The following is a 26,230-nucleotide window of genomic DNA, read 5'->3' on the forward strand; positions in this document are numbered from 1 at the left end:
CCATGCGCAATCCCCTCCAAGTCCCACTCACCCTGATCGCATACCAGTCTGGGTTGGGATCAAACTGGAATGGCATGGAGAGCAAAAAAAACTATGGATTTAGGCCCAGATCGCTGTAATGGGGTGAATGTATGACATTGTTCTGCATTCTGTCCATCAGCTGTTGTTTTTACAATCTGGGTTAGGCAGGTATTGGCCTTACCATACAAGTACTTCAAACGGAGAGCAATGAAATTCTTGCTGTCTGCTTTCGGTGCGGTACATATGGCGACATATATATTTACAAGGTTTATGCTAGAGGGCTCCGCGGGGGGGGGGGGGGGGGGGGGGGGGGGGAAAGGTCGGAAACAATCTCTGGGTTGGACAAACTTTTACATAACATCTCCTGGGCTGCCTCTGTAGTTTTTGGGGGGACTTTAATACAACTTTTCAGCCCCCTGATAATGGGGAATTCAATCTAGCGGGGAAGGAAGATGAGCAGTGGGGTATTCCTCACCTGGAAATAACCCCAATCAAAAGATGGACAGAGCAGCATTACAGATGAGGGCTCTAAGCTTAAAACATGGCCTAAGGGCGGTCAATGGAAGAACATCTAAACAAGAATGGGGCCCACACGTATAGCAATGGCATCACTCAAGCCGTATCGATTACCTGTTAATTAGTTGAAAAGTACAAGTTACTTACCTCCGGCAACAATGTATCTGGTAGAGACAATTCTAGCTGCAGATTCCTTAACGTAGAAACATCCCCAGGCGTGAGACTGGACAAAGAAAAGTTTGTTGTCCCAGCATCTCTGTGCGCCGGGGGGGCGGCACCACGCGACTCCGCCCCGCCATCTTCCGCGGGCATGATGTCAGCGAGGTCACATAAGTCCCACCCTGGCGCGCTGATGTCAGTTTGCTTCAGAGAACTTTTCCACGCCACAACGTGGAGCCATCACAACAAAACTGAGGAGAGCATGGGAACAGTGTGCAAAAAAGTAGAGAAACCAAACAGAGAGAAACAAAGGGTGAGGAACAGCACAAGTTGGTACCAAGGTACCAGAAACCTATAGCATCGAAGCCATAGCAGGGAAAGAGCAGAGCACCACGTTGAGGAACAACTGTGCAAGCCAGGCGATAGCACCAGTCGGCACTAAAGCACCAGAAGGCCAAGCAGCGAAGCTATAGCAGGGAAAGAGCAGAGCATCCCCCCGAGGAACAAACGAGCAAGCCAAGGCGATAACCATCCTGGAGACACAAGTATATGAAAGCGCTGGAACAGAACGAGAGAGAGACAGAGAGAGGCTGCAACCCCAAACCACACAGTGATGGGCTACACGCACGGAACAGAGGAGCAACAGCAATCCACCCCCAGACTACACAGTCAAGGAGGGCCAGGGCCCCTGAAAGAAGCAGGAGGCCAAAGGACAGGTAAAGAATCCCCAACGCAGAAGACCGCAAGGGGATCAGAAACTCCAGACAAACAGAGGGAAAAACGAGCAAAAGGAGACCCCTACACTGGAGAGAAACCAGTTGGAGGGAAACCAAGGCATGCAGAAACCAACCATCCCTGTATCAAAAGAAAGAAGGGGAGGGATGGAACCATAAGCAGAACCGGACAGCCTGACCGGAAGAAAGCGAAGAGGACACCCACAGAAGACAAGCCACCCAGAGGGAGGCGAGTGCAGAAGCCCAAACAGAGGGTCCTCGCAGAACGGGGAGGAAGGGCAGGTTGTGACGGAATCTGCGGATAGACTCGTCTCTACCAGATACATCATTACCGGAGGTAAGTAACTTGTACATCTGATAGAGACTACTAGCCGCAGATTCCTTAAGGTAGAATAGATACCCTAGCCATACCCAGAAGGGAGGAGGGCCTGCAAGAGAGCCTCCCCAGCAGGAGAGACACAGGGCCCCAGCAGGGGACATGTCACAGGAACAAGAAAGGAAGGCCAGGAGATCCCACGCCCAATTAAGGGAGGACCGCCCAACACCCCGTAGGGACAGACAGCGCCCGAATGGCTGCAAGGAACAAAAGAAGCACCTCAACCCAAGAGAGAAGATGCAGAACCGGAGGCAGGGCCCGCCGTAAGAAGCACACACAGTGATGGGAAACAGCCGAACAAACCTCGGCCGCAAGCAGCAAACAAGGCAGGAATGGTCCCACCGCCAATAGCGCAGGCGTAAGAAGAAAAGCACAGATGCACAAAACCCCAGCAGAACCAGAGGCAGGGGCACAAGGGAACACATTAAGGGCCACAACGGTGGACCAGAACAAGCAGGCAGGCGCAGGCATGCGCAGCCAGCAGCATGCAACACCACAGAGCAGCGCACTAGAACAAGCCAGGCGCAAGCCGAAGACAGAGGCCAGGGAGGGCCAGGACACACCCTAAGGGAGAGGCCGGTTCCGAAACACACACTGACCCACGAAAGAAGTGGGACCAGGCAGGAGAAAAGGAGAGAGAGAGAGACGGAGGACGGGCCCAGACCGTCAACCAGAACACAGAAAGCCAAAGAAAGCCAGTCCCTCTGGAACACCAGATAGAGGACCAGGTCAAATCGCCAGACAAAAGGGTGGAATCGCCACAACATCACGCCGCAGACAGCAGAACAGACTGGTCGAGCAACATAGCGAGCCTGGAGAAGGACAGACCTGGGCGAAACGCAAGCAGCGCCAAGACCATTGCAAAGAGACCGCACCAGCGATATACCGTGACGCCAAGGAGAGCAAGGAACCCGAAATGGGTTTTCCCTATGGGTCCTCTAGAAGATCCGGTTGCGGTTGATGCCGCGCGCTGATGGCGGGGGGGGGAGGGGTTTTCCTGGAATTGGGGTGTTTTGAGGGTGGGGGGTTCTTTTGGAGTTATAGGCTTGTTTAGAAAAGCAGATGAAGGACAATGGATCTTCCGGGCCAACCCCGACATCCTCCGGAGCCCCCATTGAATTTCGCCGCCCGACCCTAGGGTTGTGGGCTGAATGGCTGTGTAAGCAACATCCGGAGGGGGATGGAGGGCTGTGTTTCAAAGCTTTGGTTTGAGATGTAATGTTGGCCGATCATGTAACGATTTACTGATTCCTGCAATAAAAATAATTAAAAAAAAAAAAAAAAAAAAGGAACCCGAAATGGGTGACCACACCTCCCCAGCACGACAGAGCTATGTAATAGCTACAAGTAGCCCACATAGGGTATGCAACGTCCCAAGAAAACATGGGAACACCTCTTAGGAAAAAATTACGCAGCAGAGGACAAACAAAGGCCTGAGGGTAAAACCGCAGACAGCTTGCCAAGCAGCCAATAAAGAAGACACAAAAGGCCCAACCTAAGGACCTACATGGGCTTACCAACAGCCAAAACCACAAGTCAAAAAAGGGGGGCTGAACCAGCAGCCAACAGCACCGAAGGACCCTGGCGGCGCACCAACTACACAGAACACACAGCCAGGGCTACCGAACGGTAGACCTCAGAAAACAATGGGAGAACACCTCCCAGAACATAGCAGAGGACCGACATCCAGGTTCACTGAGGAGAAGGAGAAGAAGGAGGAGGAGGAGGAGGAGGAGGAGGAGGAGGAGGACGAAGCCCCGCAAGGAACCGCTGGATGGCAGAATCTGCAGGAGCGTGAAATTAAAGAGCGCCATCGAAAGGGAGGTCAGCCAGACGCTCCATAACATTCTCAGGGAAAACACTATCCCTCAGCCAAGCATGGCGACGGAGGGCCACCGAAGAAGCCTTTTTTTTTTTTTTTTTTTTTAAATATGTTTATTGATTATCATCCTAGATCACTCAAAAACAATTCAAACATGAGCTTCCGCTCGCATATATCTTCCCTAATACACATGTCTCCCTATACGGTCTTTCCATTAATCCACGGGTACAATTGGGAGTGCTCAATACTATACTGGAGAACAGTTTGGTGGCCCACCAACAAGGCCCACAATCGCATTTCTATAGCAAGGCACAATGTGATAAAGGGCAATAACAGGTATTATATTCGGAAGCTCTGGATCATAGTAAAGAAAATGAGCACAAAATCATAAACCCTATAACATGCAACAATCCATCCTCCCTCCCACCAACCCCCTCCCACAACTCGATAGCTTGAGACATAACAGGGCATTCAGCTCAGTGTCCACAACACAATAACCCTGCAACTGAAAGGTACACATCAAACTTTCATATCATAGGACAGTTGGTAGGCTAATAGCGGTATCATCAATTCTCCAACACCGTTCTAAACCAGTAGTGAGGAGGGCAGGCCTTGCGAATCACTAAGCACAGAGTCCACATCAGTATCGGAGTCTGTGGGTTTTAGCAGCTCCGTTAAGGCTCCCCAGGCGCGGGCAGAGTCCATTGCTTTGTCGCTATGAGCTCGACCAGCCGTTTGCAGTCGGAGAACCGCCTCGCACTCTGCCCACCGAATAAATTCAGCCTTTCACCTCTGCAATCTCGGCCCCCGCTGAGCCTTCCAATTAGCGGTAATTTCCCTTTTGGCCAGGACCAGCCCCAGGTCTATAAATTTACTAGTTATTTTTGTCTTAGAAGTATGGGGGAACCAATGTAATAAACATGGACCTATACCAAATTCAATATCCCTCTCCGTAACATCATAAAGTATTGTCCACACTTCCCGCCAATAAATCCCAATCCGGGGGCAGTCTCACATCATATGGCGGAAATCTGCTTCCTCTCTGTTGCAGCGGGGGCAGGGTGCTGCGAGTGTTTTAAAATAGTGTTTAATTTTGACTGGGGTGAGATCAGCTCTGTGCAAAATAAAAAATGTAATCTGTTGAAATCGGGCGTTCCTGGAGCATTTCCATGGGCGCTCAAGCAATTCAGCCCAGACTTTGTCAGGAATTTCCCCTTCCATGTCCTCCTCCCATTGTTGCTTCAACCTCAGAAGGGGGGGCAACTTTTCACAAGTCATCCGTCGATATAAACAAGTAACAGCTTTAATGGTACCGGCCGCCAGCACCACGTACTGGCAAGCCATTGATGTCTTGGGTTCAGACAGCCCCCCTTTCCATCGCCGCTGAATAGCCGACACTAAGGCCGCATGCAGCAGATAATCTCCGCGAGGGAGATCAAAACGCTCACGAATGGCCTCAAAAGGCATCAGAACATTATCTTCATATAAATCTCCCACAGCTGTCAATCCCGAAGCACACCACCCCGTGAGCGCCGACGAGTTGCCCCCATGAGGCAATTGCTGGCACATTAACAACGGGATCTCAGGAGCGTACGGGCAGGCGATCCGCGCCCTCTGTTGACTCCTATTCCAGCACAACCGAAAAGCCTGCACGTCCCCAGGGAGATCCCCAAGGCGAAGCGGCTGTTATAAAATAATTCTAGATAGCAAGTAGGCAGGAATCCGCCCCCCGCAGCATCTCCCATGCCCCGGAACTCCCGAGCCACCGCTAGAGTCAACCATTGCAGCTGGGCCGCCAAGTAATAGGATTCGAAGTCCGGAACTGCTAACCTCCCTCCCCCCGCGGACGTAGCAGAGTGTGCAAAGCTACACGTCGCCTGCCAGAGAGCCAGAGAAACCCCGTTATCATCTGTTGAATCCTCTTAAAAGTCGATGCAGGGAGCCAAACAGGAAGCGTCCGAAAATAATATAACAGCCTGGAGAGTGCCACCATCAGGGACAGCGGCAACGACTGCCAAAAGTCCATACTGCCTTGGAGACCCCGTATAGCCCTGCCAATATTACCCTCCACCAGATCTTTCTGTTCATGGTAGATACGTGTCCCCAGATACGTTATACAGGTATACTCCCAGTTTACAGCCTCCGTAGACCGAGGACCCTCAACTGTCTTGGAGGTGGGAACAGGCACGATTTTGTCCAGTTCACTCCCAGACCTGCCATTTCTTCAATATGTCGAAGCAGTCGCTTAGATCCTAGCAAAGCTCCTGGGTGTCGGCTAGGATCAGGAGGAGGTCGTCCGCGTAAAGCGCAATAGAATGGGTATCGTCATGCACCTGGAGCCCCCTGAACCACCTCCCCGTTCGGGCCTGGGCCGCCAGTGGCTTTATGGCCAGTGCAAATAATAGCGGGGATAGAGGACACCCTTGGCGAGTCCCTCTACGCACCGCACAGGGAGCCGATATCAGACTTCCTGACTTAGTTCTAGCCGTGGAGTCCCTATATAGCAAAGCCGTCCAGGTCACAAACCGCTCCCCCAATCCAAAGGCACGCAGTACCTGAAATAAATAAGGCCACTCCAGGCTGTCAAAGGCCTTTTCCATAACAACCGAGAATATGGCAGCAGTATGGGACGAGTACGTATCGGCCTCTAAAACACGGAGCAGGCGACAAACGTTGCCCGCTGTATTCTGTTTGGGTATAAACCCCGCCTGATCCACATGTACTAGGTGGGTCATATACAGCAGGAGGCGAGTGGCTAGTATCCGACTTAAGATCTTATAGTCGGTGGTAAGCATGGAGAGTGGACGGTAGGCAGTCCTGTCCGAGGGGGGCCTCCCAGGCTTCAACAGAGGTATGATAAGCGCCTCACGCGTCGTAGAAGGAAGCCGGCCCACCCTCCGTGAACCATTATAGAGGGCCACTAACCTAGGGGCCAACAGATCAACATAAGATGCATAAAATTTGATCGGCAAACCATCCACCCCTGGAGTCTTCTTCCATGCCATGTTTGATTGCACCTCGTACTTCCCCCAATGTGATGTCTTGACCCAACAGATCTGCTTCCGCTTTGGCAAGGGCCGGCAAACCCGCCTCTGCTAAAAACCCCTCTAGACAACCCTCGTCCAAGGAGACTTTACTGCAATAAAGTTCCTCATAGTAGTCAGAAAAAAGGCGATTAATGCCCTGCTGAGAGTAGCATATACTCCCCACTGGATCGCAGAGTGCCAAAATAGGGACCGCCTGCCTCGCGGGGTTTGCTAGCCACGCCAGCAATGTGCCAGATTTGTCGCGCTCTGCGTGGGCGCATACCATATACCTCTTATAATCATAACATCGCAGCTTCTCAACCCCCACTGCTACTGCCTCCCGGGCCGCTAACAGCTCCTCCTGCCCAGCTGGATGTTCTGGGCGATCACGCTCCAAGTGGCGAAAGCGCTGGTCCACGGTGTCCATCTCCTGGAGGAGAACTTTTCGTACCCCAATCATATTAGCAATACAGAGTCCCCTCACCACCACTTTAAAAGCGTCCCACTCCACTGTCAGTGAGGACGCTGTACCTGCATTCTCCTGAAAATACTGGGTCGTCCCAGTTCTTATCACCTCCCGGAAGGCCGGGTCCTCCAGTAGCTCCGGATTTAATCGCCATGTCGGGATTGCTGGGCGCTGTGGGGCCCAACGAAGTCTCAGCATCAGGGGATTATTATCCGAGAGCTTTCTGGTCAGGTATTCACTGTGCTGGACCACCATGTGTATCTCAGGGGAACAAAGTATTGTGTCTAATCTAACGTGCAACTCGTGGAGAAAAAGGAGTAGTCTAGCTCATGTGGGTGGTGCTCCCTCCAGGTATCCAACAACCCCCAATTCGACTGCCATGTACTTCGAGCCCTAGCGATCTTTAATAATTGGTGCTACAGGAAGAGGGGGGTGAGACCTGTCAAGGGCGACAACTGTAATGGAATTAAAGTCACCTCCCAGCATCACTGCACCAGACAAGTAGGACGCCAGCTTCTCCGACAATAAAGTACAAAAGGCCTGTTGCTCAGTATTCGAGGCATAAATACTGCCCAGCGTAATGTCCCTCCCATCAAGTCTGCCCCGTACCAGTACATAACGCCCTTCCGGATCTACAATGTGCTGCACAGGTTGAAAGGGGACCCCAGCTCTGATCCACACCAAGACTCCTCGTGCAAAGGCTGAATACGAGGTATGAAAAACCTGACCTCTCCATCTGCGCTGCAGTGCAAGACCCTCTGAGCCCGTGATATGTGTTTCCTGGAGGAAAGCTACCTGAACCCCCCTCCGCACCAGATATGTATGGATCTTATGCCGACGGCTCATGGTGTGCAAGCCCCCAACGTTCCACGTTATGCACTTTAAATCATTCAGTGAACCCATGGTATATAGGATGTCCAGTGCCCCAACAATAAAGTACAAGCGTCATGCCAGAGCCCCTGATAAACATTCCCAAACTCCCAAACCCCCCTCCCTAGGACAGTTACCTTAAAACTAGTGCCCATCCAAACAATAAAAAGTAGCAACTAAGCAAAGTCCTCTGACTACTTCAGAGGCAAGGGTGAACGCAGCTGGCCCAGGACAAGATCTGCAACCAAACAGAAGGCACCAACCGCATATAAACATAAAACCTTCCCAAGGACTGCTCGCCCAGCACACAATCAATTCCTTTCAGCAAGTAGCCAGAATTTTCCAACCTCCCCACAGTAGAGTCATATTATATCATCCACACTCTGGGGCGTTACCACTGGCAGTCTCGCACTACTAGTAGTAGAATTGTCCGAGTCATTATCTGCAGAGGCCCTGGTAGAGCCTGCCTCATCTTCCGGCGGGGGCGGACTGACGGAACCCGCCACAGATTCCACCGCCCATAGAGTGGCTGCCCGCTCCAGTTCAGCCTGCGTCGTGGAGGGTTTCATCCGGGCCATCCGCCGCAGCCGCCAAAACCCACGCATTCCAGTCAAACCACCTCGGGGCGCAGATCCCCCATGCCCGGCCGTGGCTGTCAGACCACCTTTATACTCCTCCAACTAGTCCCAGGCCTCCGCCGAGGAGTCAAAAAAGTGGGAGGTATTATCGACAACAATTTGTAGCCGTGCTGGAAACAAGAGGGAGTACTGCAAGCCCTCCTCCCTCAATGCTTTTTTGACCTCCAGGTAAGAAGCTCGCTTTCGCTGGACCTCCAGGCCCAGGGTATAATCGGGGAACAGTGTGACTCTGCTGTTATCCACAGTGAAGGGGCCCGCCGTTCTCGCCCTTTGAAGCAATAGATCCCGGTCACGATAATGTAGAAGGCGAGCAATCACTGGTCTCGGTTGTTTGCCCGGCCCGAATGGCCTAGCTGGGACCCTATGAGCTCGCTCCAAAGTGTAAAAGCCAGATAGGCCCTCCGGGGCAACCACAGTCTAAAGCCAGGTCTCTAAGTACGCCACCATGCAGTCCCCTCCACTCCTTCCGGCAGCCCAACCACTCGACGTTGTTCCTCAGATTTCTGCCCTCCGAATCTTCAGCTCTGCGTTCCAGGGAGTTCACTCTATCCGTAAGAGCATGCAGCTGTTGGGCCATATCCTTATGGGCAGGGAGCAATTCCGCTATGCTGGTTTGTGTCCTTGACCCTCCCCGCTAGCTTCTTATGTTCATCTCGGAAGAGCCCTAGCCCAACCGCACTAATGTCCTGGTGGAGGGTGGCTTTAGTATCTGTTATGGCTGCTAGAATTTCTTTGAGCTGCCATTGGATAGGTTCCCCAGGGGCCATCTGCGACAGGTCAGGTGCTCCATCCTCAGGGTCCTGCTCCGTACCAGCGATCCTGGCTTTGGGCTTACGCATGGCAGCGAACCAGACCCCAACCAAAGGCGCCCCTGGTCTTCAGGCCGAAAGTCCCTGGACTGGAAAGGCCCTGCTACTCCCTGTGCCGCTCACCACTCACAGCCGGCTAGCAGGTCCCAGAGACAGGCCCCCACAGGCTCCCTCAGGGCACCGCAGCTAGTATACCGGACCCCCTGATCTCGGAGGAGGCAGATTCGCACTGTCCGCAGTCTACAGGCAGGCCTCACAGGACTCCGTTCCGCACCCAGTCCCAGAGACGTGTAGCAGCACAGGAAGCGCTCAATCAGGGCGATCTCGGCTCCAGCACCCCTATATCCCTAGGAGCCGCAGCCAGGGAGAAACGCACACCACTCTGCAGAGGCTTCACCGCCAAATCCGGACACCAGCGGCAACTATCCAGAGCCCAGCAAGATCCAATATGGTGGTAGACCTACGTGGGCCCCAGCAGACACTGCCCCTTAGTTACCAGCCCAACCTCGGTAGGACCGGCTAACACTCACCACCGGGACACCGATTGAACTCCAACCAGCTAGCTCGTCATATGGTCCATCCAGGTCACCAGTTGCGTCACGCCGCCCCTCCAGCAATAACCTCACGGGGCCGATGGTCTCAGCACTCCGCTATAATTCACCCACCTTCACTGGGCAAGTGTTAGTAATTTGCAAGGTGTCTGCGTGGTCGTGGCGATGGTCGCGGTGAAGATCCGCCGCCCCTCCGTTGCGCATGCCGCCCCAGCGTCTCGGCCGCAGCACCTCGGGCCCATCAGTCAGCCCGCGACTGGGGATTCACGTAGTCACGCAGCCATCCGTGCGCTCCACAGGAAGTCGCCGCCAGAGCTCCTTGCGCCCAGAGAACCAGGGACAGCTGCCGCCTCGTCCACACCGCAGCGAGGATCGCCCGAGTGCTGCCGGTGACCACCGCCGAACACAAGCGGGCAGTCAGGTGTGGCACCGCAGCCCCGGTCAGCGTTTGATGCAGGATTTATGTGCGGCTGGTGCGGAGCTCCTCGCTCACGCGTCCGCCATGGATCCCAGGCAAGCCACGCCCCCCCCGGCCACCAAAGAAGCCATGGTGCGACCAAGCGCCTCAGAGACATCCAGAGCTGAGCGAAGAATAAACGCCGCCAGCTCCCGGCCATCCAATACATGGTGCCGCAGATCAGTGCAGGCACCTTCCTGAGAAGCACAAGACAGAAGGGACTCCGTGGAATCCCACAAGCAAGAACTGGCTCTGGCCAGCACACAAAGCGTGTTGAGCGCCCGCAAGGCTCTAACCACCGGGCCTCCGGTGACAGAGGAGACAACACCGATGGCAAGGAGGAAAAGGCAGTCTGCAGAAGAGAGCCCCTGGTAGAAGGGTGGAAGGAAAGGCAGACAGGATCATGCGGAGCAGGACGGTGGCAGTGCAGGAGCGGCTGGGGCACCGGGTCCCCCGTGGCAGGACGCCCCCAAGAGAGAATTATGGAGCGATGCTTCGAAAGGTAGAAGAAGCAGCTCCCGTCCACCAGAGCCCTGATGGAGAACCTCAAACAAATGATCCGCGGGGAAATGGGCAGCCAGGTCTCCCATGCGCAAAATCCCCGCGACCGTGGAGACAACCCTGGCGAAGGCAGCACTCGCCTCCGTAGGGCAACACGGTGGGCAGATCCATTCCTCCGTGGGCGACGGCTGTAAGCTAAGCCGTCTGTCCCCCAGCCCAACCGGAGGAAGAAAAGGCCAAGCTCGGAATGGGGGGAGGTTGACCGATGAGTGGGGAACCTGAGGCACCTCTGTGGGCGTGGGGACACAGCGTCCCGTCTCCGGGGAAGAAGAGACAAAAAGTTGCCGAACCTCTGGAGAAGAGGGGGCCTCCGAAGACTAATCAACGACCCGACTCCAGCACGGCACCGTGGAGTCCGCCACTGGCGTCAGCGCAACGTCGACCGGCGCTGAAGGGGACGCCGAGACGACTTCCGCCACGACTTGCGCAACGGGAGAACGGGGCAGGGTCGGAACCTGGGGCGGCCAAAGAACGGCGCTGAAAAGGCGTCGACTCGACCTCCGACAAGGTAGCCGCCCGCATGGAGAGACGAGGGGGAACCGGGGATGCGCCCCAGACCCTAGCCAGCCCCTATGGCGCCACCAGGGCCAGCAGCCGCCGGTGCCCGAGCGGCGTCAGCTCGGCCTCGGACAAGGCTGCCGCCTGCCCAGAGGACCGAGGGGGACTCGAGGACGAGCCACGAGTCCCAGCAACCTCCGGCGACACCACAGGGACCCCCAAGAGGGTTTGCGGCGAGGCGGAGGTGCCGTGGTCCGAAGGAGGGAACCCCGTAGGGTTGCACCCCGACGACACCACATCTCCAAGACCTGAAGCCGAAACTGTCAGCGCCGGGATTAGAGCCACCGGCGACGCCGCAGAAGGCCCCGCACATGGCAAGAGATCCGCAGACGTCCCAGGAAGAGGATGAGCCAAGGAGGCCTGCAGGGACGCAGCATAGGCTTCCATTTGGGCTCTGGTTGCCCCCACGCCGGGTAGGGTGGCGACGCGCGAGGCCGCATGACCAGTGGAGAACCCGCACCCCCCACAGGGCGGGGACCGGGCCTCAGGGACAAGCTGCGACACTTACCCACAGACGAGCGACGCTCTTGCGGCCTCAGAGAGGGACGATGTCAGAGACGGAAGTGGCGGTTCCTGAACCCTTCCGCGGGGGACGGACGCGGTAATGATGCCGACCTGGACATGTGGGCCAAGAGGAGTTTCATCCGGCGCTCCCGCCGGGACTTCGGCTTCATCTGCTGACAAGCCTCACAGTCCGTGGAGTCATGGTGCTCCCCAAACACCACATACAAATGGGGTGACGGTCCGTCGCCGCCATCTGTTGCGTGCAAGACGAGCACGTCTTGAAGCCCGAAGGCATTCGCAGACTGTTCCCAAAAAGAAACGCAAAGTGTGAAAAGAGGGCCTGAAAACAGGCCAGGGACACGATCCGGATCCGCGCTGCACGCTGAAAAGAAGGAAACTGACGTCAGCGCGCCAGGGTGGGGCTTATGTGACCTCGCTGACGTCACGCCCGCCGAAGACGGCAGGCGGAGTCACGTGATGCCGCCACCCGACGCGCAGAGATGCTGGGACAAAAATACATTCCGGGTCCAGTCTCACGCCTGGGGATAATTCTACATTAAGGAATCTGCGGCTAGTAGTCCCTATCAGATCTTTGGCATACTCTACAAGACATGGTCGTGATGGACAGAATTGAGAGCGACCACAATCTACTATGCACCACGTTCATAATCGGGGATTAACAAGAGAAATCTCAAATTTCCAACTCACCTTTCACAGTTGAACTGGTATTGACCAATGATATGCGACACCTCAAATGGCCAATGATAATCGAACGACCAGAAATGTTATCAGCCATTAACTCTGATGTGGAACACACTCTAACTGAGATGGTGTCTTCTTTTCTTGACACCCGCTCACCAAAAGAAATAACACTATTACACACCACTATATTAGAAAGAATGCGCTTATATTTCCAAAACCCCTGCAGGCCCAAGGTGAGGGGAAACCAGCAACAGTTACAGTGGTATAATAGGGAATGCAAACAAGCTGGCAGAGCCTTGGGGCGGCAAAAAGAACAGGAGACCAGTCTAGAGTTCAACTCACTAGGAAGCTTTATAAGAAGGCGATGATGAAAGCAAAAAAGGCATGGGATTGGAAAAGATGGCAGGATTCAAAAGAAGCAAGTATTGAGAGAAAGATGCAACACTTTTGGAGCTTGGTAAAATGGGGCGCAGTGGGAGTAGTGCAATCTTCCCAAAACCACGTGAAACTCGAAACGTGGGTAAAGTTTATTTCAGAGCAATATGCTGATAACAATAACGAGGACTTTGATCCTTCTTGGGCTCACTTCTATTCACCTGATATCGTTTTTAGGTCTCGCGAGCCAAAGGCTCGAAGAGACATTTTATATGTGGGATTTTCAAAGTGCTACACACAGTCTTTTGGCTGGCCTAAACCTTGAGTGCACGATCACATGCACGTGCACAGCTGCTCCTCTGATCATTGCATTCCCCCCTCCCTTCTCACCCAGCCCTTTGATGCTCTGCTCGATTACTTTCACTTTCGCCGCTTTGACCCTTGCATTCCCCCTCCCTTGTCACCCAGCCCTTTGATGCTCTGCTCCCATCTCCCTCCTCCCTGGGCGTGAAGGTAGACAGAGCCATCCTGCTTGATTAATGGCTTTGCATTCCCATGTGTTCCCGTAGTAAACATGCCCGAGGCGCCAGCCGAGCACAAGGCTCACGGAGACATTCTCTTTACCCTCGTTTTGCTTCCTAGTTAACCCACAGCATTTGTATCCTGCTCATCGTCAGAGGTGTCTGGAGGGAGCCTGTTGTGTTCTTTGCACTTCGCTCCAACCCCCATCTTGCATGTTTTAATAATTTTGAACATATTTTATCAGCGCTGCGCCCGTTTCAAGAGCGTTTCACACACTTGTCAGCAGTGCCACTGACTGACTTGCAGTTAGCTACCGTGAACTCGTAATACCGAGGCTTCCATTTTACAGCGCTGTACATTAAACGGGTGCTGCAAGATGTGTCAGTGTGACGTTTAACAGCACAAGTTGCCATTCTTGAGCTTGTCAGAAATGTAAACCTAGCACCCTGCTACTGTGGGAGCCATTCTCGGAATGCTGTGTTTGTCCACGAGTCGAAATTGACAAAGGTTTGGAATTGTGCTAAGTACAAACCAAGTGATTGCATTGAACTGTATGAAGTGGAGAGGGGGTCAAGTTGAAGTTTTGGCTCTGCCTAGTGACGTCATGGTTGTGTGCTACCCTATGAATCCTTTTATTGTGAATGCACCAGCGTACCTTAAAATGCCAAAAAGGAAAGGAAAACCTTCCGAAATTGGTATTTTCGAGGCCTAGTTACGTAGCACTTGGTTCTGTGGCATCTTTGAAAAGCAATTTTACCATTTACTGGGGAATTGCCACATATAATCCCCCCCATGACATTGCATAGCCATCCATTCAATACCAGTTGATGCAAGCACAACTCCTCTTAGCTTTCGGCTTGTAATCCCATACTGGATTATTGTCCACATACTGAGTGCGCTGTAAACACTCAAACTACCGTAATTGCGCACACAAAGGGGCCACGCTCTGCACAAAAATAATTGCTCTGTCCGATTCATGTCTCCCGTCGACACTGTAACTCAATCACAGTTTGTCCAGTACTTTAAGTGCTATGATTCTACACTCTGGCCATACCATCTCCCACCCCCGGTACAGTTCTCTGTAGCCAACAATTAACTGCACAAGCAGACCTATCAGATTGCTATGTTTGCTCCCTATCTAGAAGTAACCAGTTCCTATAGCTACAGGCTATCCACTCTCACTATCCAGCACAAACTTGCCTGGCCACTCACACACCTTGTTACTTTTAGGAGGAAGTTGGGAAGCACCTTTTGGACCTGCCAGTTCAGTATTTCCTTCAATCCCAAGGAAACTCCACGCTGTAAAGGAGACCATGGATTTTTTCATAATTGGATCTAAGAAGTCGAATGGCCTTCCTTATAAAAAAAAGGCAAACCTACTGCAGGATCTATAACAAGCATTTGCAATGCAATAGGTCTCACATTATTAATGTTCGAGCTATTGTTCTTGCATTATTTAGCAATGCCAATAGCTCAAACTTTAATAATGCGAGACCTATTGCATTGCAAATGCTTGTTAATTTAGTGGATGTAAGCATTGCACTGTGCACAATTACTAGTGGGAGAGCCCCAGGTATTGATAACGTGTCTGCAGATATCTTCCTGCAGAACAAGGCCAAATGGAACCAGTATATAATGGTCCTAGCGAATGCCATCGCCCATGGTGCCCCAATCCGGACACTTGGCGGGGGCGGAGATTATCCGGATATATATAAAAAAGGGGACAAATCTTTACCAGGGAACTGTAGGCCGATAAGCCTTTTTGACTCAATTCAGAAAATAGTAGCACAACTTGTTTTAGCAAACATTCAATCCTGGATTGATGATAATGACATCCTGAGCCCACTTCAGGCAGGCTTCTGGGCCCACCAAAGTACTATTGATCAGGTCTTTCGATGTCTATTAATTTACTGGAGGACGGTGGCCCTTGGAAAAGGCAGCATTTATGCTGCCTTTGTTGACCTCAAGTCTGTCTTCGACTTAGTTTCACGTCCCACATTGTGGAGGGTACTCCAAGAGCTCGGGCTGCCCCTTGACCTACTCTCCCTAATTGTTCGTCTCCACGAAAACAATTATGTTAAAATTCAATGGGGGGCACGGGGAAGCAAGACTGATCCCTTCCCAGTTGAGAAGGGAGTGTGTCAAGGCTGCGTCCTAGCTCCCACATTATTTTCAATAGAATTGTCATTTTTTGGCTTCTACTTCCACAGACGCTACAGTCCTAGCAGGCAAAAAAATCCCAATATCAATGTTTGTGGACGACCTACTTATATTATCTAAAACACAGAGCGGGTTAAAGCATCTGGGCAGCGCTTCGAAGAATTCTGGTCATTGCGTGGTCTAAAAATGAATACTGCAAAAGCAAAGTTTATGACCTTTAACCAACACAGGTCATTTAAGGGTGGCATGGTAATGGATGAGCTACCCCTGGAGCAGGTAGATGCATTCACTTACTAAGGCATTACCTTGCATAAAGGACTAAGATGGAGGCTGCACATCGATACCATGGTTGTAAAACACCGGCAATTAGCCAGTGTCATGATCAAGGAATTCAAAACATCATTGACAAAGCCTCTTATCCTAGTGCTGCAGATCTACAGCTCCAAGATATTGAGCTCAGTCCTGTATGGTGCCGAGTTATGGGGTTTTGAGAAATTATCTTAATTAGCTGCATCAGAGAACAGGTTTTTTTGAGGGATCACAAGCATACCTCAAAGTACACCTATGTTTCATTCAATCAATCAGTCACTTGTAAAGCGCACTACTTACCCGTGAGGGTCTCAAGGCGCTGAGGGGAGGGGGGTGCTGCTACTGCTCGAGCCAGATCTTGAGGAGTCTTCTGAAGGTGAGCAGGTCTTGGGTCTGTCGCAGGTGGGTAGGGAGGGTGTTCCAGGTCTTGGCTGCGAGGAAGGAGAAGGATCTGCCGCCGGAGGTTGTTCGTTGGATGCGGGGGACGGCTGCGAGGGCGAGGCTGGTGGAGCGGAGCTGGCGGGTGTGGGTGTAGAAGCTGAGTCTGCTGTTCAGGTAGGCTGGTCCGGTGTTGTGGAGTGCTTTGTGTGCATGGGTGAGGAGCTTGAAGGTGATCCTCTTGTTGACGGGGAGCCAGTGCAGTTGTCTCAGGTGGGGGGTGATGTGGCTGCGACGAGGGATGTTGAGGATCAGTCGAGCGGAGGTGTTTTGGATGCGTTGTAGTCGTCGTAGGTGTTTGGCAGGGATTCCTGCGTAGAGTGCATTGCCGTAGTCCAGCCTGCTGCTGACGATGGCTTGGGTCACCGTTCTTCTTGTTTCGGTCGGGATCCATTTGTAGATCCTGCGGAGCATTCGGACGGTGTTGTAGCAGGCTGAGGGGATGGCGTTGACCTGCTTCGACATGGAGAGGGAGGAGTCGAGGATGAATCCTAGGTTGCGTGTGTGGCCCGTGGGTGTCGGTGCTGTTCCCAGTGTGGTCGGCCACCAGGAGTTGTCCCAGGGGGTGGGCCGAGGATGAGGACCTCTGTCTTGTCTATGTTCAGTTTCAGACGGCTGCTCCTCATCCACTCGGCGACGGCCTTCATTCCCTCATGGAGGTTGGTTTTGGCGGTGTACGGGTCCTTGGTGTGGGAGAGGATGAGATGAGTGTCGTCGGCGTAGATGATGTTGAGGTCATGCTGGCGGGCCACTTGTGCGAGTGGGGCCATGTAGACGTTGAACAGAGTAGGGATGAGCCCTGGGGTACGCCGCAGATGATGTCGGTGGCTTCAGTTCGGAAGGGTGGGAGGCGGACTCTCTGGGTTCTGCCGGAGAGGAAGGACGTGTTCCAGTCCAGGGCCTTCTCTCGGATTCCGGCTTCTTGGAGGCGTGTCTTTAGTGTGCGATGGCAGACTGAGTCGAAGGTGGCTGACAGGTCCAGGAGGATGAGGGCTGATGTCTCGCCGTTGTCAAGTTGGCGCCTGATGTCGTCTGTGGCGACGATGAGGGCTGTCTCGGTGCTGTGGTTTCGTCTGAATCCGGACTGGGACAGGTCTAAGATGTTGTTGTCCTCAAGGTGGCGGGTCAGTTGCATGATGGCGATTTTCTCGATGACCTTCACCGGGAAGGGGAGCAGGGAGATGGGCTGGAAGTTCTTGAGGTCCGCCTTGGGCTTCTTGAGGAGGGCGTTGATTTCGGTGTGCTTCCAGCTTTCTGGGAATGTCGCTGTTTTGAAGGAGATGTTGATGACCTTCCGTAGTTGGGGTGCGATGGTTTTATCCACTTTGTTGAATACATGGTGTGGGTAGGGGTCCGATGGTGATCCTGAGTGGATGGAGTTCATGGCCATGCGCGTCTCGTCGTCGTTGACGTTGGACCAGAAGGTCAGGTGGTCGGTGCTGGTGGTGTTCGAGGGGGTGTTGGAGTCTGACGTTGTCGGGGCAGTCATATTGTTGAAGCTGTCGCGGATGTCGGCTATCTTGCGGTGGAAGAAGGTGGCCAGTGAGTCGCACAGATCTTGTAAGGGCGGGATGTCGTTGGTGTTGGCGCTGGGGTTGGAGAGTTCATTCATTATGTTGAATAGCTTTTTGCTGTCGTGTGCGTTGTTGTCCAGGCGGGCTTTGAAGGAGGATCTCTTGGCTGTTCTGATGAGGTGGTGATGTCTGCGGATGGCGTCCTTGTGGGCTGCATGGCTCTCCGGTGTACGTTTGTGGAGCCATTTCTTCTCCAGTTTTCGGCATGTGCGTTTGGAGGTCTGGAGCTCCTCGGTGAACCATGAGGCTTTCTTGCTGGTGTGGTTGTTGGAGGGTTTCTTGAGCGGGGTGAGGGTGTTGGCGCAGCCGTCGATCCACTGTCTGAGGTTGCTGGCGGCGGCGTCTGGGTCGGTGGGAGGGTTCTGGGCGAGGGTGGAGGTCAGCTGGTCTTCGGTGACTTTGCTCCAGCAGCGGCAGGGCGGCTGTTGGGTGTGGTGGTGTGTGGTTGGTTTCTGGAAGGTGAAATGGATGCAGCGGTGGTCGGTCCAGTGGAATTCGGTGGTGTGGTTGAAGGCGACGTGAGTGCTTGTGGCGAAGACGGGGTCAAGCGTGTGGCCGGCGGCGTGGGTGGGTGGGTGTGGTGACAAGTTGTCTGAGGCCGAGGTTGGTGAGGTTGTCGATGAGGGTGGCGGAGTTGGTGTCGTTGTTCTCGAGGTAGAAGTTCAGGTCCCCGAGGAGGTTGTAGTCTGTGGAGGCGAGTGCGTAGGTGCTGGCGAGGTCAGCGATGGAGTCGCAGAACTGAGCTCGGGGTCCGGGGGGTCTGTAGACGAGTGTTGCTCTGAGGGTGGTGTTTGGGTCGATGTGGATCCGGAAGTGCAGGTGTTCGGCGGTGTTGAGGGTATCGTCTGTGTGGTTGTAGCGCTGGAGGGTGGACTTGTGGACGATGGCTAGACCTCCTCCAATTCCGTTGGTGCGATCCCTGCGGGTGATCTTGTAGCCGTCCGGGATGGCTATAGCGATGTAGGGCGCCGAGGAGTCGTTCCACCAAGTCTCGGTCACGAAGGCCACGTCTGGGGCGGAGGTGTCGAGCAGGTCCCAGAGCTCGATGGCGTGTTTGCGTGTGGAGTGGGTGTTGAGAATGCAGCAAAGGTGGTTGGGTCCGGTCTTTGGAGGTTTGGTGGTTCTGTTGCAGGTGAAGTTGCAGGTAAGGCAAGAGAAAGGTCCGTGGATACCGTTCGGGGCGGTCTGGAAGCAGCGGTTGTCACGGCAGGTGTTGAGTGCGAGGAGAATGCTGGCGTCGTATCGGAGTCTGGCGTCGTGGTGTGCGCGGGGTCCAGGGGTTCTGACTCTGGGCGCGATCCGGGCGCAGACGGGCTTGCCTCCGGCACGCCAGCGGCGCGCCCGCTGCACGTGTCCGCTGCGCGGCCGCACAGCGCCCGCCATTTAAGGCGGGGAGGGAGGGAGGAGCAGCTGGGAGGCGGGGCGGCGAGGGGGCAGGGCCGCAGGGGAGCAGCGGCGGGGAACAGGCTGAGGGGAAGCGGAAGAGAAGAGGGGGGAGGGGGGGAACGAGCTGGAAGCGAGGGCAACAGTACAGTACAGATTCACAAAAAGAAAAAACACGCACTGAATCAAAGGGGCAACAGTACAGTACAGAATCACAAGGCAGGCACTAAATCAGATGGGGCGCAACAGACAGCAGTATCGCACTCACGGAGGAGGAGCAGCGGTAGCGAGGGAGGCGCTGGCACACAGGTGGAGCTGTGCGGCAGCAGGGGAGCGACCTGGCCTGCAAGCAGGGTCAGGGGTCACATGCTTCCCCTGAGTTACGATCTAGGCAAAAAAGCATTTGCAGATTTAGCAAGACTATGCCCTATCCTCTACTGGCGCAGAATCTGGTGCACGCCAGAACTGGCCATTTTCTCAGAAGGTCTTAGAGATATAATGGAGGCTGATTGCTTCCATAAAATCAGCTGGTTGCGTGACATCAGAAGTTCTCTAGCCTGTATGGCAATGTCATCATTGTGGGAAACCCCTAACAGCACCCATTTCCCATCAAAAGATTTAATTAAGCAAAGGTACTGGGAAAGGATTGTACAAGAAGCTAACAGAAAAACGAAAGTTGTTGCAAACAAAACCAAGCCCGACTGCTGAGAACTATTGGGATGTAATCTCCAAGCCGCTAGACCGCAAAATGTATTTTCAGTTTAGAGCAGGATGCTTACCCCTGAAGTCTTTTAATGCTAAATGGTTTGCCACTGACAATGGTAAATGTCCAAACTGCACTGCCTCGGAAGAAACATGTGCTGTTTGTATGTCCTGCGTATGTCGCACCCCGTAAAGTATGGCTGGCGCCGACTTGTAGGAATATGGGCCCCAACTCGTCGAGTGTAGTCATGAGAATTTTTTGTACTGATCCATCTCTATCGTATGAAGTACCAATGGCGAAATTTTTAGGATGGATGGGGATAATAAGATCTAAATTACTTCCTGCAAATAACTGAATGAAGGACTTTCCCACCAGTGATAATGAAATATGTTTTAGTTCTGCTATGACTTTTTAAAGTGTTACTAACTTATTTGTTTTAACTTACAATATTGTGTGGATGTTTTTCACTTTTTTCCAAGTTTTCTTTCTATTTTAATATGCATCTTGCGGTATCGATTTTATTCAACTACTTTTTTTTAGCCAATGTTTAAACTGTGAAATTTGACTTTTTATGTATCTAGCTTTTATGACATTGAATAAAGCTTATGCTGATTATAGAACATCTATCACTAAAGGCCACACTAGATGACATATAAATGATTCACAATTCATGAAGATTTGCTACAAGAAAGGTTAAGTCGATGCTATTAAAAAATTAATGTGTCTGAATCTGTGTGATGTTTTGGCGGGTTCGTTGCCATTACTGGTTGCTCTTTCTTAAAGAGGAAACAGAGACCTCGATTTTTATCTATCTTCGTCACTGCTGTGAAGGAAGTGTTGAAATACAGAGCTCATCGGGTTTGTTTCAGAGACAAAGCTTTTCTTCGTGTTGGCGCAGAATAGCGGTTACAGAATGAATTATTGCGCATTCACTGATAACGTTGATTAGGAAATCTAATTAGCCACCCCCAAGATAGCATGTGTAAAATAAATAAAGTGATACATTCGACATTTGGCTTTGGCCACAAAAATAATACAGGGATGAATTATGAGTAATCTAGTCGTTTTTTGAAGTATATGATAACTGACTTATGTTTTTTAAGGAGAATACTTCTTGGTTCTATTATGTACTCTGCTCTGCTACATGTATGTCATTTGCTTTGAAGCTGTGCTGTTTACTTATGCACAAATATTTCTTGTGTTTCTTTTTTTGCTATAAATCCTCTATTTATCTAAAATACGAAAAAAATGTAAACAAAAATGAATAACAAGCATTTGCAATGCAAATAGGTCTCGCATTTGTGAGTTAGAGCTATTGACATTGTAAATGGCAATGTTTTTTACATACATGTTTTATTTTTGGAGTGAATGTATGTAGTGTGCAAAATCCCTTGGAAAGGTCCTGCACTTCGTAATAAATATATGGAAAAAAACGCAAAGTGTGGATTGTGTCAACAATTGCTTGGCACGTACCTCATGGGTGAAGTGTCGCCACACATGCACAACGTGGTGCTTTACTAATGCGAAACTCATCAATAAAAGTAGTGCTTACAGACTAACCAACTCGATCGGGATCGGAGCATGTGAATCTGAATCCCGGCTTCTCTTTCATTTTCTAGACTATTTGACTCACTCTCCTGCGTCTTGGTTAAACCCCAAACACTGGGAGGGAATGAAGCTTGCCAGGGGAGCTCCGGGGGTACATGAAAATGTATTAATTGCCTAGTTGTCAAAGGTCAGCTGGTGCTATTAGTTAAAAGTGTGCAGATTTCAGATTTCATTAAGATATTAAGAGTACTTTACTCGCATCTATGAGAAAATCGACATTAACTAAACAAAATGCCAGAATGCGTGTCAGTTTTCACAGTGTTTTAGACAGTACTGGTCGCTTAGTTTCATTGCATTAATTTTTGTATTTACTCTTTTACACAGCATCCAAAGTAGGTTCCCTAACCCCAAAGCCCCGAGTTGTTAAATGACCAATAGATGGGAGTGTTTTACAGTAGAGACAATGTGTCCAAATGTAATTTTGGTAGTGCCATGGAATGATCAGCCAATGAGGTACTCGATGAGCAGGTATTTAACTACACATTCAAAACGTACGGTATTGTGGCTGTTTGTTTGTACACAACCACCTCTCCAAATGTAATTTTGGTAGTGCCATGGAATGATCAGCCAATGAGGTACTCGATGAGCAGGTATTTAACTACACGTTCAAAACGTACGGTATTGTGGCTGTTGTTTGTTTGTACACAACCGCCTCTCTGAATGTGTTTATTAACACAGAGCTTCATCTACCAGACAGTGTTCACAGAGGGGCGACTAAAGCACAGAACAAAATGTATTCATTTATCCTGAGTGTGAAGATACCCAGAAGGCTTAGGTGCCCGGCCGGAGAGGCTAGGGACCCCAGCGCTTTTACAGACTCTGCCGTGCTCTTCTGCACCAGCAGGGCACAGCACAGAATCTGCCGCTTCTGCTAAGAATAGGTGAGGGGGATGAGGTTGGGGCATGTAGTAGTTGCCGACAGATTTCCAGGTTATTGAAAGTGATGATTCTTATGCGAGGCAATGGAGTCTGACTTTGTCTGTTTGTCTGCACCAGTCTATTTCTCTACCATCTACCGGGCTCACTGTCATGTATCCATTCATCTCGCTTTGTTAGAGGTGTGTGAGCAAATATATTAATTAACAGGTAGAGCCAGCCGGAGAAGAGCCAAGCGTATATGAGCCAGTGGGCGAGCCGTGAAAATGATCGGCATGTTAATCATACAGTAAACATGATGTAAATGTGCGATAATGTCTCTTCAGAATTCAAAAAGGTGCATTTCTTTTGCGCGTCACCTCGGTACACAAGATTATAGCACTGAATTGAGAGGAAGTTATTAAAAGTGCTTGTTTTAAGCATGAGTTAAAACACTGCCGCTCCTCCCGCCCGACAACAATGCCATGTGAACTAAGAGGCATCAGTTGCCATGCATATCCCGAATGTTGCCTAGCGTCTTATTATATTTAGAGTAACATTAAAATCTAGTTCATTAAACACAAGAAGTTTTTGTACAGCACGCATCCTGAACTCGCATATTTAAAGGTGGCAATGATAAAGATGAAAACGGAAGTGCCAGCAGGCAAGAAAACACAAACGGGAGTGGGGGTGGGGGGGTTGAGAAGTCACAGACTGAGGGAGGGGGCGGTGGGGTGGGGGAGACAGGGAATAAAATAGTGTTAGGAGTAAAGGGGCCAATAGCCGTGGAAGGATACAAATGATGAATGAGGAGGGACTAACAAGCTTCAAACCAATCGGAAGGCAGCATTTAAGAGAAAAACCAATGGGCAGAGAGTGGGCAGAGCTTCCACGAAGCATCCACACTACAGTATATACTGCATGTCTCGCAAAGCGATGGCAGCGCATTCGCACTGCAATGCTAGCCAAGACCTAAAAGAAAATAGTGTCAGGAGTAAAGGTACCAATAGCCGTGGAAGGATACAAATGATGAATGAGGAGGGACTAACAAGCCTCAAACCAATCGGAAGGCAGCATTTAAGACAAAAGCCAATGGGCAGAGTGGGCGGAGCTTCCACGAAGCTTCCACACTACAGTATGTACTGCATGCCTAGCAGAGCGATGGCAGCGCATTCACGCTGCAACGCTAGGCGAGACCTAAAAATGTGCGTTACATATCAATACAGAAAGGCTTGGAAAAGGGGGCCATTAATCTAATCAATCAAGATGTTATAATAAACCGATGTTATGCTGCAGCCATATGTACAGAGCAAATGCCCTCGTATTATGGCGTCCTACAACTGTGGACAACAAGGGTCGAGTCATCCTACAAGGATATTTAGTAGCGACTGTGTTCATTTGGTTTATAAACTGGACAGCGAGCTATTGGTGTACGATTTTGGAGTCTGATTGATTGGTATATTTGGAGGGGTTTAAATGTTTTAGGTTGGCAGCATGCATACATGAAAGAGATGACGTACGTAGGCTTTGGTTTTTTTTCATGGAAAAAGGCACCCACCACACTGACTCTACAATCTAAGTGTTTATTAATGAATGTAACACTGACATACCCAATGTAACTGCCGTACCAGTAGCAGCAGTGAGTCTTTTCATGTGAATGTACAGAGCAAAAGTACTTACATGACTCACACCGAATGCTCCTTCTGCTGCACACTGCGCCTTATGTTGCATCCATTTTAAATGTTACATATTTGTGAAACTATAGAGCAAAACGTCCCATTACAATGAAAGTAGGTGCTGTAGTCTGATCGGGTCCCAGCCATGGAGCATAAGTGTGCGTTTGCTCCAGGATATAGCAAAAGAAAATTGCTTTCTCTAAATGTATAGTACTTTATACATTGTCTCCCGAAAACAGTCAAAGCTTGAACTATACACACAAAAACACCTAAGCACTGGCGCCGTGAGGTATTCAGATTGCTATACTGAAATGACAAAATAAAAGCTCTGCATTTTATTCAGATACAAATATCCTTAATTACTTAAATTTCAATCAAAAGGTGCACCAAAGCACAATATGAATTAATTACAATATGTGGTACATAAAGCAAAGATTACCTACCGTTTGTCTGCAGATCGGGCAACTGATAGCGCCAAGCCAAGAGCCGTACCGCCAATATGCAATAATACAAGAACCTGGACGGAAAGAAAAATGTCAATGACCAAGACTGAACATCGAGAGTTAAACCAACAGTTTGAGCCTCAGTTAGTTGTACAGGCCACACACAGTTATCTGTTATGTATTCATAGATATGAAATGTATGGAAAAAGTGAGTCATCTTTTTTGATGCAGGGAGATGAAATCAACTTTTCCACCCTTAGTGCTGTTCCATTAGAACTGGCCAACAATCCTTTAAGTAGTAAGGTATTAATAATGCCAAAACGGGAATACATTCTCAAGAGCAAACCAGAACTTGTGAGAAAAAGACATAAAACAGATAGTCATGAACCTAGCCACGATATGTAGGGTGGAACTATAAAATGATCACATACTCCCACCACCTAAAGATAGTGCAAAATGCGAATTACTTGATTCCATTCGCAATATCCTAAAAAAGGGAATGGTAACTGAAACATGACTGGCAAAGAAGTCCTGCAAGGTGGTCATAGCTCCCCCATGTAGAAGAACATGGAAATGGGGGCCAGCCTCCCCCATCAACACAAATACAACGTGCTATCCCACCTAATGGTGGCATACTTCTGGCTAAGTATTTTCAAGATAGAAGTAGCAATAAGGCTGGCAAGGCACTGCATGGCGCAATCAAAGTGCAAGAGCGGATCACCTTATTTATTACCCCCAACAGCAACCTCCAGAGATCAGAGACTTGTTGGGGCAAGAATCCCAATAGCGGGAAGTGGACAGTTATATGGGAAATACCTATTTAGGATGGGACCCCCTGACCAGCAATACCGAAAATCAGTGGTATAAGGAATGGCGGTAAAAACGAACTAGAGCAATTTAAGCCATAATACGAAATTGTGTGCTATCTGGGCACATGGACACAGCAGTGACGCCTGGTCGAGATGCGGCGAGAGCTCTGTCGCCTGAACGGACATAAATATGCAATACTTTGGTTGATTGCCTCAGATGCAATGTCTGACACTAACACTCCGCTATTCTTTACCTGTTGCACAGGACTCATATTAGTCATGGTTGGCCACTGTTCAACCAAACCGCAATGTAACTCTCGTCGTACATGTATTGATCACCTGTCCCTGCCTCATATATGTTTTTTCTTTCTATACCCTTTCTGTTACCTGCACGTTTGACGAAATGCAAATAAAGATATGTTGTACTCCTAATACTCTACCACCCTTCTTTGTCTTCACCCTACCTTCATCCCCTTCGTTCGTCCTTTCCCAACCAATCACACCCTGTTTCCCCTGTGACGTATTTTACAGTATAAACATGACGTTTATGGAATGTTCGTCATTACGATCTAGTTATGTGCTTGATATTGCTCCACCTGCGTGTG

General features: G+C 50.8%; 1 protein-coding gene across 3 annotated transcripts in view; it reads right to left on the minus strand.

Moving 5' to 3' along the window:
- LOC146866615 (E3 ubiquitin-protein ligase RNF170-like) overlaps positions 1-26,230 on the minus strand; it is a 557,133-nt gene that overhangs the window by 135,712 nt on the left and 395,191 nt on the right. For all 3 annotated transcript variants that reach the window (XM_085636635.1, XM_085636636.1, XM_085636634.1), the window contains exon 5: positions 24,817-24,890. In XM_085636635.1, the coding sequence (XP_085492761.1) occupies positions 24,817-24,890 (74 nt within the window). The remainder of the gene's footprint in view (positions 1-24,816; positions 24,891-26,230) is intronic.

Source organism: Triturus cristatus, chromosome 2_1 (genome assembly GCF_964204655.1).
Source record: "Triturus cristatus chromosome 2_1, aTriCri1.1, whole genome shotgun sequence".
NCBI lineage: Eukaryota > Metazoa > Chordata > Amphibia > Caudata > Salamandridae > Triturus > Triturus cristatus.